Here is a 15,985-nt window from a genome sequence, read left to right as displayed (position 1 = left end):
TCCCATTGCTATTTTAGTCCTACTGACTGTAATAGATTGGCATTTTCAGAAGGTTGGGATATCTTCAGCACACCTCTAATATGCTTCTTGTTCTTTCTTAAGCACCAATGTGCAGGGCCATTTGAATCTTATTTGAGAAACTAGGGGCCCAGTGCACAAATTCGTGCACCTAGAAAGGAACTGTGGGCTGCGAGGCTGCAGTGGGCACAGGAGCAGGTCTCGGCCCATCCTCTGCGCCTCCGCCCTGCTCCTCCTGCCGCGGCCCCCAGTCCCTTGTCTGCTGGCAGCCCCGCTCCCGCTGCTCCTACACGCTGACAGTGCCGGCCCTGCTCGCATCCGCTGACCATGCGGAGCGCACCCGCTGACAGCACAGAGTGATTGGGGCCGGCGCCAGCAGCGGCTGCAAGCGGGACTGGTGCTGTCAGTGGTGGCTGCCGCCCCAATCGCCCTTCAGGAGCAGGGGGAGGTGGAGAAGCCCTATGGGGCAATTGGGGTTGGCAGCCGCTGCTTGCACCTGCTGATGGCTCTGAGTGCTCCGGGCTGGCGCTGGGCGCTGGCAGCATGTGCGAGTGGTGGCTTCAGCGCGGGCAGCGGATGCGAGCTCTGGGCGGGACATCAGTATGCAAAGAATTTTCAGTAACCACCAGAGGCTCGCCCCGATGACAGTGACTGGCACGCCGCCTTGGTCTGGTGCTCCGGCTCACCTGTTCTACTATCCCGCTGCTGCCAATGCCCGCTATGTTCAGCGTATGCCCCCTGGTGGTCAGTGCACGGTTGTTCGGTTGTTCCACTGATCGGTCTATTTGCATATTAGGGTTTTATATATATATATATATATATATATATGTGTATTTTATCTTCTTGAACAATCTTCTGAGATTGTTTTTATTATATAAGTAATTTATGTTTAATGTAGGAAATTTAGGAAATAAATGTGCAAAAATGACACAAAAACATTAACCTTAATCACTACTCAGAGAGCACCCACACACATGCCCACATCATCATAAATATTTACAAAGATGAGTTTAGCCTCTGCATGCTGTGCTATAACCCATTTTTTTCTTTACAGCATGTCTCTCCATAACTTCTTTTTACTGTGTTATATGGAATTGCCGTATAAATAATTTTGTACTTTCAGAGAATTTTAACAGGAAGGAAGAAACATCACACTTAGAAACCTGTGATCTCAATACCAAGGATACCGTTCCTTATACATCATTTAAATTAACAAAGAACTTAGGAAGGTAAAGGGATGAAGGAAAGAAAATTATGTACATGATGAGGCATATTAAAAGAAGTAATGTAGCTAGGATGTGTCTTATTGCAGAACTTTTTTTAAACATTTACTTATTTATTTTAATGATTTCAGAGAGAGGAAGGGAGAGGGAGAGAGGGATAAAAACATCAATGATGAGAGAGAATCATTAATAGGCTGCTTTCTGCACACCCCCTACTGGGGATTGAGCCCAAAACTTGGGTATGTGCCTTGATCTGGAATGGAACTATGATCTGGTTCATGGGTTGATGCTCAACCACTGTACCACACCTGCTGGGCCCAAACATTTTTTTTTTTTACCTCAGTTATGCCATAAGATAGAATCATTTATGGGGTTGTTAACTGAGTTTAAGAGAAGTAAAACTGTAGATATTTATTTATTTTAAATATATTTTATTGCCGAAACCGGTTTGGCTCAGTGGATAGAGCGTCGGCCTGCGGACCGAAGGGTCCGGGGTTCGATTCCGGTCAAGGGCATGTACCTTGGTTGCGGGCACATCCCCAGTGGGGGGTGTGTGGGAGGCAGCTGATCGATGTTTCTCACTCATCGATGTTTCTAGCTCTCTATCCCTCTCCCTTCCTCTCTGTAAAATATCAATTAAAAAAATATATATATATATATATTATTGCTCTTTTAGAGAGAGAGGAAGGGAGAGAGAGAAACACTGATGTGAGAGTGAAACATTGATCAGCTGCCTCTTGCATGCCACCTATGGGGATTGAGCCCAAAACCAGTGCAGGTGCCCTGACCAGGAATCAAACTGGATACCTTTGCAGTGCATAAGATGATGCCCAACCATCTGAGCTACACCAGCTGTAGTTAAAATTGTAGATATTTATTTGGGACTTTTTCTTACCCCTGGAAGGTTGTGCATAGCTGGGGAAATGAGGACTCTACACTGTGTTGAAATTTAGTAGAACAAAATCTCCTTCCAACATTTTTTAATCCCATGGAGAGAAATACGTAGTTTTATTTTTTTGCACTTAGCCACAAAACTTTACCATGTTTGTTTTTGAGTTATTTGGAAGGATTTTCTTTTTTATAAAAAATTTCTTAATTCTTTTTTTTTATTTTTTGATTAACAGTTGACATTCTGTATTATTTTATATTACAGTTAGTTTCAGGTGTACAGCACAGTGATTAGACAATTATGTAATTTACAAAATCTAGTACCCACCTGGCACCATAAATAGTTACTACAATATTATTTATATTTATTTATTTACTTTTAAAAATATGTTTTTATTGATTTCAGAGAGGAAGGGAAAGGGAGAGAGCGATAGAAACATCAACAATAAGAGAGAATCATTGATTGGGTGCCTCCTACACCCCCTCTACTGGGGATTGAGCCTGCAACCTGGGCATGTGCCCTTGACCGGAATCGAACCTGGGACCCTTCAGTCTGCAGGCCGACGCTCTATCCATTGAGCCAAATTGGTTAGGGTTTATAATATTATTGAATATATTCCCTATGCTGTACTTTACATCCCTATGACTGTTTTGTAACAACTAATTTGTACTCTCTAATCTCTTCACTTGAAGGATTTTCTGACTTCTATAAAATTTTAACTGAAACCGAGATTTCATAGCAACACTGAGAAGAAAATGGCTAATCAGAGAGAGACACACACACATTTGAGTGTTTTGTTTGTAATCAGGGAAAGTAATTTTGGCCAATTTAAGTGAAAAAGCAGGTTTGTTGGATAAATGTTAGGTTGGTCCACAGAATCGTAGTTGTCAAAGAGCAAACCTCAAGAATGGGATGAAACTCTGGACAGTTCTGGGACCTCTGCTGCAGGTGGCAGTGGGTCTTTTCTCTGAGGATGCCCCACTATTTTTTTAACTTATTTTTAAAAAAAATACATTTTTACTGATTTCAGAGAGGAAGGGAGAGGGGAAGAGAGAGAGAGAGAGAAACAGAAACATCAATGATGAGAGAGAGTCATTGATCAGCTGCCTCCTGCACAACCCCTACTGGGGATTGAGTCTGCAACCCAGGCATGTGCCCTGACCAGGAATTGAACCCAAGACCTTTCAGTCCATAGGCTGACACTCTATCCACTGAGCCAAACCGGCTAGGGCTATTTTTTTAACTTCTTAAGATAAAACAAATTCTGTAGAATGTATTAATGTAAATGTACAACTCAGTGAAATTTTTCATATTTATTAAGGTGTGGCAAAACATGTATATGCTCATATACATTTACATATGTATATTTACATATATGAACGTATACATATATCCATGTAACCACCACCTAGATCAAGACATAAGCTTCCCTTGGGTGGGACACCGCTGTTTTGAAGTGAATCTGCATCTATAACTTCTGGTCTTTGTATAACTCTATTCAAGTTTTAAATTCCTGGAGAGAGAATCTGATTGACAGAGGAAGGTCAAGGGGCAGAGTCATATATCAGAAACCTGGCCATTGGAGGACTCCCCTTTTGGTGCTATTCCTGAACAAGGCAGGGTAGTCTTGAGCAAGGGAACCACTCCAGTTGGTGTCTAACTCGCTCATTTTGTAACCAGAACATGGGATCTTTGTAATTGACCTTTCTTGTGATCTAATTGTCTTCCATAGAAACCTGTCCTTTGACTCAGAGGAAGAAGAACTTGGGGAGCTCCTCCAGCAATTTGGAGATCTTAAATATGTCCGCATTGTCTTACATCCAGACACAGAGCATTCTAAAGGTATTTGTTGTCCGCTGGTCAGGCCCTAGAAGAGTGAAACTGCTGCCATGGGCACTGAGGGATTCACATTCAGCCCAAGTTTCTGTGGTCCATAGAAGCATCAAAGACATTTTGAGGTTGTCTTCTATGAGGTCAAATTCATGCAGCATATTTCATGCAGCTGCTAGCCATAATTTTGTCTAAGCTTTTTAAGCCCTCACTTATTTACTTGAGGATAATGAATTCCATTTGTTGTTTGAATTTCAAATGTGATAACATCTCATGGGTATTAATTATTCCACATTGCTTGACATAACTGGGATCTTTTTAGTTGCGTTTCTTAGCGATGGAAGATGATAGAAACTTTGTCGCAGTGGTAGCAGTCAGAAAGAAAACTATGTAAGAGGGGTTCTGCCTTAGATTTTTTTTTCCTAAAGCTATTTCTTTGAGCTTCCAGGGTTGACCATTCCTCATTTCAGTATATTACTTTTCATAATCTTTGATTTCATCAATTGCAGTCCTTCTCCTAAAACAGTGGTTGGCAAACTCATTAGTCAACAGAATCAAATATCAACAGTACAACGATTGAAATTTCTTTTGAGAGCCAAATTTTTTAAACTTAAACTTCTTCTAACGCCACTTCTTCAAAATAGACTCGCCCAGGCCGTGGTATTTTGTGGAAGAGCCACACTCAAGGGGCCACAGAGCCACATGTGGCTCGCGAACCGCAGTTTGCTGACCACTGTCCTAAAGCAATGAATTCTTTTTTTATGTGTTTTGTTGTTGTTGTTGTTACTCCTCACCCAAGGATATTTGCCCATTGATTTTTTAAAATATATTTTTTGATTTCATAGAGAAAGGGAGAGGGAGAGAGAGAAACATCAATAATGAGAGAGAATCATTGATTGTCTGCCTTCTGCACGCCCCACACTGGGGATCAAGCCCACAACCCAGGCATGTGCCCTTGGCCGGAATTGAACCCGGGACATTTCAGTCCACAGGCCAACACTCTGCCCACTGAGCCAAACCGGCTAGGGCTCCATTGACTCTTAAAGAGAGTGGAAAGAAGGGGGAGAGACAAAGAGAGAAACATAGATGTGAGAGACACATGGATTGGTTGCCTCCTGCACACGCCCCGACCAGAGCACAGGGATCAAGCCTGCAACAAAGGTACATGTCATTGACTAGATTGGAACCCCGGACCCTTCATTCTGTGGGCCAATGCTCTATCCGACTAAGGCGCTCCCTTTTTTTTCCTTTTTAATCCTCACCTGAGGATATTTTTCCCATTGATTTTTAGACAGAGTGGAAGGGAAGGAGGAGGGAAGGAGGGAAGAAGAGATGGGAAGAGAGAGAGAGAGTGAGAAAGATTGGTTGGTTGCCTCCTGCACACATCCTGAAAAGGGCTGAGTATTTAACCCACAAACATGGGACATGCCCTTGATTGGAATCGAACCCATGACCCTTTGGTCTGAGGGCTGGTACTCTAACCACTGAGAAAACTGGCTCGGACATAAAAAAAAAAAAAATATATATATATATATATATATTTTATTGATTTCAGAAAAAAAGGAAGGGGGAGAGAGAGAAACATCAATGATGAGAGAGAATCATCAATCATCCTGCATGCCCCCTACTGGGAATTGAGCCTGCAACCGGGCATGTACCCTGACCCAGAATCAAACCGTGACCTCCTGGTTCATAGGTCGATGCTCAATAACAACCACACTGGATGGGCAGTGAATTCTTAATTCATTCTGATTCTTTTTTTTTTTCTTTTTTTAAAATATATTTTATTGATTTTTTACAGAGAGGAAGGGAGAGGGATAGAGAGCTAGAAACATCGATGAGAGAGAGACATCGATCAGCTGCCTCCTGCACACCCCCCACTGGGGATGTGCCCACAACCAAGGTACATGCCCTTGACCAGAACCGAACCTGGGGACCCTTCAGTCCGCAGGCCGACGCTCTATCCACTGAGCCAAACCAGTTAGGGCTCATTCTGATTCTTGATTCCTTTGCATTCTACCAAAAGCTATGAACCATTTCCTCAGAAAAAGGCCACTTCTGAGGGTTTGTGGGCTCCCTGGAGCCTATCCATGGATTGTTAACCTACTTTTTAAATCTTCTTATTTTCCAAACTGATGAGATCTGAGCATTTTTGGGTTTTACTTGGCTAAAAAAGATGTACAAAAGGCCTTATGATGGAAAGAAAATGGAACTGCTTCCTGGACGTTAGGGATCTAATCCCAGCTAAACCATAGCCCAGCTGGGTGATTTTTGGCAAATCATTTAACCACTGTGGGCTTTCGTTTCTTATCTAGAGGCCTGGGCCTTTTACTGGGCCTTTTACTTATCTGTAAAATTAGTGTGTTCAACGAGAGCAGTGGTCGCAAACTCATTAGTCAACAGAGCCAAATATCAACAGTACAACGATTGAAATTTCTTTTGAGAGCCAAATTTTTTAAACTTAAACTTCTTCTAATGCCACTTCTTCAAAATAGACTTGCCCAGGCCGTGGTATTTTGTGGAAGAGCCACACTCAAGGGGCCAAAGAGCTGCATGTGGCTTGCGAGCCGCGGTTTGCTGACCACTGAACTAGAGTAATCACTTAAGGTGCCATAAGCTCTGATATTCAATTATACTTCTCTGTTTCCAGTATGTTTTTCTAAAAATGGGCAACTGGAATTGCATAGAATGTTTCAAGTATGGTAGGATATTGCTTTAGTGTGATGTCTTTTGTCCCTTTTTGAGTGTGTGTTGTATTGGGTTGATATTTTCAGAATGTAGTCTACAGTTGACTTGCTTCAATCTCTACCTTGGTCTGTTAATTTTAGTTGAGAGTTAATGATCTTAAGTATAGTTTTCATTATTTTTTCTTAATGCATGTCTTTCCCTAACTCGTAATTAAAATTTTCTGGCACTTTTTTCTGCCTACTCACTCATAGAGCCTTGGGCTTCTCCTCCAGTTTATCCCTGTCAGCAAGCCATTTCACTGCCTGGAAGAGCTGAATATTATCTGCAGACTTTTAGGGAAGTATTAAGACTGAAATCAGTACTGACCCTGGAAATTCCAATGATAAAATCCCTACCCATTCAAAGAGAAATACCCATTTTTTTCATATTGGACAAATAGAATAATCTGCCTATTAGAAACATTTCCTCCCCATATTTCTGTTTTATTTGTTTCTTCATATGGAGTATTTATTAATGCTGGGCATTATGGTAGGTGCTAGGGATATGGGAACAGCCAAGAAACATGGCCCTTATTCCGGAAGCACCTAGTCTTTTTGTGAAGATGCCATCTGAATGGTGCTATAAATAGAGATGTGAGTGAAGGACTGGCAGGGTGGGACACTTTGCTCTGCCTGGAGGAGGCACAAAAGATCTCACTAGATGGTGAACCTTGGGTTGGCCTGCCCATGTGTTCTTTCAGTGAGTCTGCTTGCCATTCATTCTTTTTTTTTTTTTTTAATTTATTTATTAAATTGATTGGGGAGACATGGTCAACACGAACACATAGGTTTCAGGTGTGGGTTTCTATGTTACAAGGTCTGTATATTGCACCATGTGCCCACCCCCCAAAGTAAAATCTTCTCCTGTCACCTTATATTAGGACCTCCTTCTCCCATCTATGAGTGAAATCATCTAGCTTTTTCTGACCGACTTATTTCATTTTGTATAATATTCTCAAGGTCCATCCATGTTGTTGCAACTGGCACTATTTCACCCTTTCTTATGCCATTCATTCTTATAGGGGACAAAACATTACTCCCCCAGTGGGGAATACTAACAAAATATTATGAAACTTATATTAAAAAAAGGTGGTGGTTTTTTTAATATCAATAACAGAAATTAGGATGGGCTAATTGACCCTGCATCTAACCAGTGAGAAGGGTACCTGTGGAAATTCTGGACTGTGAGTTGAGAATTGAGCTCATGGATTTTGGGTTCACTGCTGTATTCATTTGATAGAGGCCTGGGCCTTTTACTCCAAGAGGCAGGTGTCCCCATGTCTAATGCCTCCCAAGTAACAATGATGACAGTGAGAACTGTAATTAATTTCAGGGTTAAGAGGTTGCTGCCTCATTTTTTAAATCTTCTAATAGGCATGCAGTAAGCGATGCTGAATAAAATGTTAGGCTGGAATTTCTCCAGCATTTCTTGTGAATCTTTGTTACTAAGGAGAGAGATGGTAAGACTAAAGTTCTAGGAGTGTTGAAAAAGATGAAGGAAATAATAAAATTCGTTGTGAGCAGTTGTGCTATTTTATCAGTACCTGACAGTGCCTATCTCAACAGTATTTAACCAAAGGATGCTACCACCCCTTCCACTTGTATCAGCCTCCCACCATTTGTGTGTTGTCTTTGGCTTCCTGGTGGGCCATGGGAGTTTAATTCTCACTTGAATTTTGTCTCTCTGTACAGGTTGTGCATTTGCTCAGTTCATGACTCAAGAAGCAGCTCAGAAATGCCTTGCAGCTGCTTCTTCAGAGACCGAGGTAAGGAAGACATTTCCTTTACCCTGTAACCCAGGCAGTAGTGGCTCCTAGGGGCAACACCTGCTGTTTACGCAAAGCACTGTTATTATTATGTTGTCAATATGTAATAATAGTAAAGCTTACAGTTATTGGGCACTTAGTGTCTCATAGGCACGCTCATTAGATAGGCACATGCATTGTCTTATGTAGTCCTTACATCAGCCTTATAGGGTTATATAAGGTTAGTATAATTATTATTGCTATTTTATAGGTGAGAACAGGTAGAAAGATGAACCTGCTATTTATTGATCACTAACTATATGTCAGCCTCTATCCTAGGTAATGACATGAAAAACTGGAACAAGACAGGATTGGGCCATCTGTGAAGGGTAGTAAATGTTTGAGAAAGTGTGTGGATGATGGAGAATTTTTCTGTGTATTCCATAACCGAGTATAAGTTGTTTTGAGATACTTACCTTGTATTGCCATTGTCTGTTAAATTTTCTTGAGTAGAGATAATACCACCATTTCATTAGCTTTCTTTAGATTACTAAAAATTTGCCTATTTACAGATCAGTTTCCTCAGTTTGGGCCTACTTTGGGCCTAATCATCTCCCATAAAATAAATTATTTAGTCCTGACTTCCCTAAATACACACATGGCCTTTTGCACAGCTATAGTAAATACTGTTAGCTGGGCCACAATATCTTGGGGTTGGGTTCCATAGCTTAATTGGGGTCTGCTGTTTCCCTTTCCTTGCTGTTCCTTGTCAGTTGCTTAGTTTTTACTTGTTATATGTTTTAAGAGACAGGGTTGCAATCTGTTACAGGGTGGTGGGCTGAAATTGGATGGCCGGCAACTCAAGGTTGACTTGGCAGTGACCCGTGATGAGGCTGCAAAGCTCCGGACAAAGAAGGTGAAGAAGCCGACTGGAACCCGGAACCTCTACCTGGCCCGAGAAGGCTGTGAGTAGTGGATGGGAGACATAAACCAGGCCTCTGAGAAACTGGCCCTGTGCTGTGACAGTGACCCAGCAATATATTTATGTTTGGGGGCATGTTTCACATTAAAACCCCAATGTCCACAATAGTAGTGTATTATTATTATTATTATTATTATTATTATTATTATTATTATTTTAATGGTTTTTGTTTCTGTTTAAAAAAAATTTTTTTTTTATTTTAGAGAGGGAGGAAGGGAGAAAGAAAAAGAGAGAAACATCGATGTAAGAGAGATACATCGATAGGTTGCCTCCTGTACACACCCTGACTGGGGATTAAACCTACAACCTAGATATGTGCCCTAACCAGGAATTGAACCCGTGACCTTCTGGTGTATGGGACGATGCTCCAACCAACTGAGCCACACTGGCCAGGGCAGTAGTGTTATATTATTATTTCACTTTAGTAGATGTGGCTTTCTGTTTGGAAACTTTCACCCAACTTGTAGATGAGCCAGTCTCGTCTTTTCTGCCTGCTGGCCTTTAGACCTTTTCATCAGAGATTGGCAGGGCAAAGAGGGAGGAAAAACTCAAATTACCTTTGCTTCTTGTCATCATTTCTTTTTTTAAAATATATTCTTTTTATTGATTTTGGAGAGGAAGGGAAAGGGAGAGAGAGACAGAAACATCAGTGATGAGAGAGAATCACTGATCAGCTGCCTCCTGCACAACCCACACTGGGGATCGAGCCCACAACCTGGGCATGTGTCCTGACCGGGAATAGAACCGTGACCTCCTGATTCATAGGTAGATGCTTAACCACTGAGCCACGCTGGCTGGGCGATTTATAATTAGTGGTTTTCTGAAGGAGTGAAAATTATGACTAAAATTACTCTTTGGATTTAAAATGTGCAGAGTGCCTTTCTCTTAAAAAGATAATCAGAGCCCAAGCTGGTTTGGCTCAGGGGATAGAGTGTTGGCCTGCGGACTGAAGGATTCTGGGTTCGATTCTGGTCAGGGGCATATGCCCGGGTTGTGGGCTCAATCCCCAGTAGGGGACATGCAGAAGGCAGCCAATCAATGATTCTCTCTCATAATTGATGTTTCTATCTCTCTCTCCCTCTCCCTTCCTCTCTGAAATCAATGAAAGAAAAAAAGGATAATCAGAAATTAGCTTTAATTAAAAAAAAGAGAATCCCTCCCTCTAGGTCATACAGTATTTGTCAGCCCACCTGCTGCACAACTGCCCAACGTGGACTGGTAATGGTAGGTCATTAGTGTTCGATACTAGGCCTCTATATGGTGATTTGGCTGTTTTCTGGGCTGGCTTATTTCACCACTTAGTATTGATCCCCTAGTACATGAGCAGTGAAATTCCAAGGGCCAGGGTACAGGTGGAGCAGTTTTGCATCCAAATGCCTAAAATGTACTTATTTTCAGAACTTCCTTTAGGTCTTTCCAGCTGGTATTGGGCATGTAGGGGAGGGAAGGAGAAGAGGAATGAAATTACAAACTATTCAGAGCAACAGCCACCAACCGGTGGTCTGCGGACCACTGGTGGTCCATGAGGTCTGAAAGGCTGGCGATCGCTGATTCAGAGTATTAGTCCTTGAGAGCAGCTCTGAGCTAAAAAGTTAGCCCTGTAGCCTATTTCTGGCCCTACCCAAATGCCTCTATGTCCTGGCCAGCAAAGTCCTCTGGGCCCTGTACAAAGAGCTTGCATCATTCAAATCACATTCCTCTTGTTGCTCAGTGAAAATTCCCTTGCTGATGTCTTGGCCTTTTTCCCTCTTTCTGCAGTGATTCGTGCTGGGACGAAGGCTGCAGAGGGTGTGAGTGCTGCTGATATGGCCAAAAGAGAACGGGTGAGTAGGTTAGGAACCACCCTTCAGGTTCTGCATGACTTATAAATCAATAAGTAATAATTATTGAATGGTAGAGGTGTTCATCCAAGAGCCAAGTTTTGGTAACAGGCCATACTTATACTGTTGTTAGAGAGAAAAAAGCACGCAGGTGAAACAGCAAATAACCCAAAGTTATCATAACATTAGCTCACCATTATATGCCATTAGAAGAACTGGATTTTATTCTTATTGTCCTAATGCTCAGCAGTAATGTCTACTGAATAGTATGCTTAGAGATCATGTAGTAGACATTTAGAGGCTAGGGCAGGGGTGGGCAAACTTTTTGACTCAAGGGCCACAATGGGTTCTTAAACTGGACCGGAGGGCCGGAACAAAAGCATGGATGGAGTGTTTGTGTGAACTAATATAAATTCAGAGTAAAGGAGCGGAGGGGAGAGCAAGAGAACCGGATAGAACAGCCGGATCCGGCCCGCAGGCCGTAGTTTATCCAAGGCTGGGCTAGGGCTATGTATAATTAGGTGTCAGCGTAAATGCAGTATAACCTAAGAAAGGAAGTTCAGAGTAAGCTGGATTCAGTAGGGAAGAAGGTAGATGTGGGTCTTGAGATAGTTAAGATGTCCATTTTGGGGAGGAGGAGGAGGTCTCCAGATTATACAATCATTTTTGGAAAGCTCCATGTTATGAGAGTTTCTACTGCTGACTGATGCCCTTAAATTCCTCTGCTGCTTGGTAATGTTAGTTCCCAGTATCTTTTACTTTTGCCCACATAGCTTACTTTTAGAGAGCTAAGCCAACCTAGAATTAGCTGTGGAACCTGAAAGTGCAGAAGATGGTGGACAGAGATGAGAATATAACGACAGTAGGAGGTAGTGTGTCTTTTTATGTAGTTTCCTATCTAGACTAGTGTTCTCAACCTTTTTTGTTACTGAGCATCCGGAAACAATGGTATTTTAGGGGCATTGTATACCCTTTTCTGATCACATTGCAATAGTGACACATTTAATTTTCCCTTAGATGAATTTTTCTAGCAAAAAGCTCATAGATTATATGCATTATAATTCACAGCAGGCACAGCTTTTCCTGGAAGAAAAATCAGACTGTTGAACTTAGGCCTCTTCAAATACCCATTTACTGTTCATTTCCAGAGCATCCATTTATTTTGTGATTTGTTAGTACCTTTGGCAAATAAGGAGCAGCAGGAATGAGAAGACTTGATGAAAGAAAAAATGTAATTTGAACCTTTTTCTACTAATTTTTCTAATTTTAAAAACAAATCAGGAGAAGAATGTCATCTTTCATCTTAGAGACAGGCTGCCCTGGGTCGGTGTTTTGTGCAGCATAGTAGAGGCTGATGCTCTAGAAGCAGAATTTGTTTCTGTGGTCATGGACATTCCTTTGCCTAAGGGTGGCAGAGTAGAGACAAGACAGCATTCTCTCAAGTATTCTTTAAAGAAATTCTATTTCCTTTTGGAAAGGCTAGATAGTTTGAGTTGGTGGGTAGATCAGGACTGGGCATAAATGTTAACTACAGTATTATTTATTATTTACTCTGGGCCAAGTTTTGAGGTCAGGATTTTATGTATATCTCCCCATTTTGGCCTTGCATCACCGCTGAGAAATTGACATTATACTAGTATTTTGATCTATAGTTGCACTTTGTAGGTGAAAAAATTGTGGCTTAAAAAATTTCATGTAATTTCTCCAGTTAGGGCTGATTTCGAATTTAGTCTGATGCCATCCATGACTGTCCCACATGCCCACCATCTTGCCTGCTGATCCTTTCTTTCCCTGTGCTGGGATAGTACGGCTGCAGGGTGGGTGATTTCCCTCCTTTTCTCTATGTGCATAGTTACTGGATGGGGTCGTGGTTCTTTCCTTTTGTAGAACTGTGAGCCTGCATTTTTAAAGGGTGGATTGGACTGTTAACAATTTTTTGTTCTTTCAGTTTGAGCTGCTGAAGCATCAGAAACTGAAGGACCAGAATATCTTTGTCTCCCGCACCAGGCTCTGCCTGCACAATCTCCCCAAGGCCGTGGATGACAAACAGCTCAGAAAGCTGCTGCTGAATGCCACTAGAGGGGAGAAGGGAGTGCGCATCAAGGAGGTGAGAGTTGGCCCTGTCCACTCAGAACTTTGGTCCTGGGTCAGATTGAGCATTTATTTTCAGGCTGTGGTACTAGCAGATTGACAGATTTTCTTCTGGACACATTGTCAACAGACAGGGCTGACTTTGGCAGTTTTCATGCCTTTTTTTTTTCCTTTTTTCTAAGAACTGCCTTTCACATCTGACCAGATTGCAGTAGAATGTGAGGCAGTCTCTGCCCTAGTGAAGTACTTTAGCAAGCACTTATTGAATGCCTGCTGTGTGCTCAGCATTATGCCAGGTGCTGTAATGTTAATTTTCTTGCAGAGAAAATAATCTGTGTGCTTTGCTCTTTAGAAGAGCATTTTGCTATCCTTTAGGCTCCTAGCCTATGGTGAGAGTCCTCAGTGTCCTGTGGTGAGCACAGGGAGCTGCACAGGTCTTCAACAGCTGTGCTAGACAAACACGGTTAGACACTGAGAACAGAAGCCTTTCTGTTTCCTATTTGCCCCAAGCACGCTTGCATCCCTATGTCATAGTGCTTACTATTACACTGTTCTGTAATTGTGTATCAGTCATTTCTCCAACCAGACTGAGCTCTTTGAGGGCAGGTGTCATCTCATTGTTTCTAATGCTTGGCATAGCACCCGGCACATAGTAATCTATCGATCAGTATTTACTGAAAAAGTAACAAAGCCAGTGTTATGAATCTTCTGTGCTCTGTTTCATCCCCATAACTTTTCCTAATCCCTGAGAGCCTCACCAAAATGTATGGTATTGGTATTTGGGGAATTACGTGAGAGAATGTGAACATGCCACTCTTGGTAAAACTGTTCAAAGTGTTACTGGTATAGGGGTCAGTTGTGTAATTCCTCATATCAACATCCACAACACTTAAGTGTCTGCACATTTAAAACCTGTCATTTAGAGAAACTTACATGTTTTATAATATTTGCATGGTATTAAGTTTTTTCTTTAGTTCTTTCATATGTGTGAGTATAGTATCTCAGCAAGAGAGTAAGCTTCTTGAGGACAAGAACCTCATTTTATGTTTTTCTTGATTTCCCTATAGTACATGGCACAGAGTAGATACTGGACATAACACCAAATGAGCATCCAAGTGGTCCTAATCCTAGACCTCTCCAAAATGAGAACTACAGCTTCTACGAGTAATAGAATGTGAACGATCAGTTTTCCCAAGATTCCTTGCTGTACCTCAATGCTCCAGGATGCCTATTACATTCAGCTTAAGGATTTAGGGAAAGGCTACATCAGGGAGGATCTGAGTGCCAAGCAAAGACTGCTGAAGCTTCTTTTTGTATTTCTGAGACTGCATGTTGGGCAGGCTTCTCCCCATGCCTGGAATGCCTTTCTTATCTAAAGCCACCAGGCCTTCTTCCTTCCCTTCTTTAGTAATTTCTTTTCTTTTTTTAAAATATATTTTTTATTGATTTCAGAGAGGAAGGGAGGGAGAGAGATAGAAACATCAATGATGAGAACCATTGATCGGCTGCCTCCTGCATGTTCCCCCCACTGGGGATCGAGTCCGCAACCCCGGCATATACCCTTGACTGGAATCGAACCCTGGACCCTTCAGTCCGCAGGCTGACACTCTATCTACTGAGCCAAACCAGCCAGGGCAGTAATTTGTTTTCTGAGTGGTTTCTACAATGATGAGCTCTAGCACTACATTTTATCCTCAGTGATAACTTAATATACAACTTCAGGTGCCATAGACCTTTCAACTTGTATGTATTGTTAGTAGTTAAAATTTTTTCTTCAAGAGTTGATTTTATATGCATGCTTATTTGTAGGTCAGTGTTGATGTCTGTAAACTCTTAGAAAGCATGAAAATATTTAATTTGCTTTGTGCTCTCAGTAGCTGTATTCTAATAAAACAGACTTTCACAGTGTTATTTCAGTACAACTCTTGTGGTGATCTAGCTGAAGAATCTGTCCTAATAATTGAATCTGTTAAGGTCCTCATCTTGTAATTACTGATTCTTTTTCTTGTTCTACTCATAGTGTAAGGTGATGCGAGACCTTAAAGGAGTTTGTGGGAAAATTAAGGGTCAGTCCCTGGGCTACGCCTTTGCAGAGTTCCAGGAGCACGAGCATGCCCTGACTGCCCTACGCCACATCAACAACAACCCAGAAATCTATGGGCCTCAGAAGGTGAGCCTCATCCTGTGGGGAGAGCTGTTCCCCCTTTTGCAGAAAACCATTCCTCTTCTTTGTGTCCAGTGCTCTCTCAGACATTTGAGTGATGGGAAAGAGTAGCAAGTCGATGGAGGCAATGAGCAGTGATTCAGGTAATAAGGTGATTGGCAGGAACTCTAAATTGTGTAGACTACCTAAACCACGGGCCTCTTACCTTTAAGTAGAGTAAGTGAGCAGCCACCTCTGACTTGCAGAAAAGAGGGCAATGGTGGGAGACAACTCAGCTCATTGCACTCAGAGATTAAGAAATCGAATGAATGATATTCTGTTTCCTTCTGACACAGAGACCAATAGTGGAGTTCTCTTTGGAAGATCGAAGGAAGCTTAAAATAAAGGAACTGAGGATCCAGCGCAGCCAGGTACAGAACTGAAATGTTCTTTCTGTTTTTGTTATTTTTTAATTGTTGTTCATAACACATAACGTACAGCTTACTGTTTTTAAATGT

At 41.8% G+C, this 15,985-nt stretch overlaps 1 protein-coding gene across 1 annotated transcript in view; it reads left to right on the top strand.

Annotated features, from left to right (window-relative positions):
* Positions 1-15,985, top strand: part of RBM28 (RNA binding motif protein 28) — a 34,282-nt gene that overhangs the window by 11,445 nt on the left and 6,852 nt on the right. The window contains exons 10-16 of the mRNA XM_080666321.1: positions 3,863-3,972; positions 8,379-8,452; positions 9,261-9,396; positions 11,172-11,236; positions 13,182-13,340; positions 15,345-15,494; positions 15,824-15,898. Of these exons, the coding sequence (XP_080522447.1) occupies positions 3,863-3,972; positions 8,379-8,452; positions 9,261-9,396; positions 11,172-11,236; positions 13,182-13,340; positions 15,345-15,494; positions 15,824-15,898 (769 nt within the window). The remainder of the gene's footprint in view (positions 1-3,862; positions 3,973-8,378; positions 8,453-9,260; positions 9,397-11,171; positions 11,237-13,181; positions 13,341-15,344; positions 15,495-15,823; positions 15,899-15,985) is intronic.

This window comes from Plecotus auritus, assembly GCF_963455305.1.
Source record: "Plecotus auritus genome assembly, chromosome: 4".
Taxonomy (NCBI): Eukaryota; Metazoa; Chordata; class Mammalia; order Chiroptera; family Vespertilionidae; genus Plecotus; species Plecotus auritus.
This window is presented reverse-complemented; position numbering and strand designations above follow the sequence as displayed.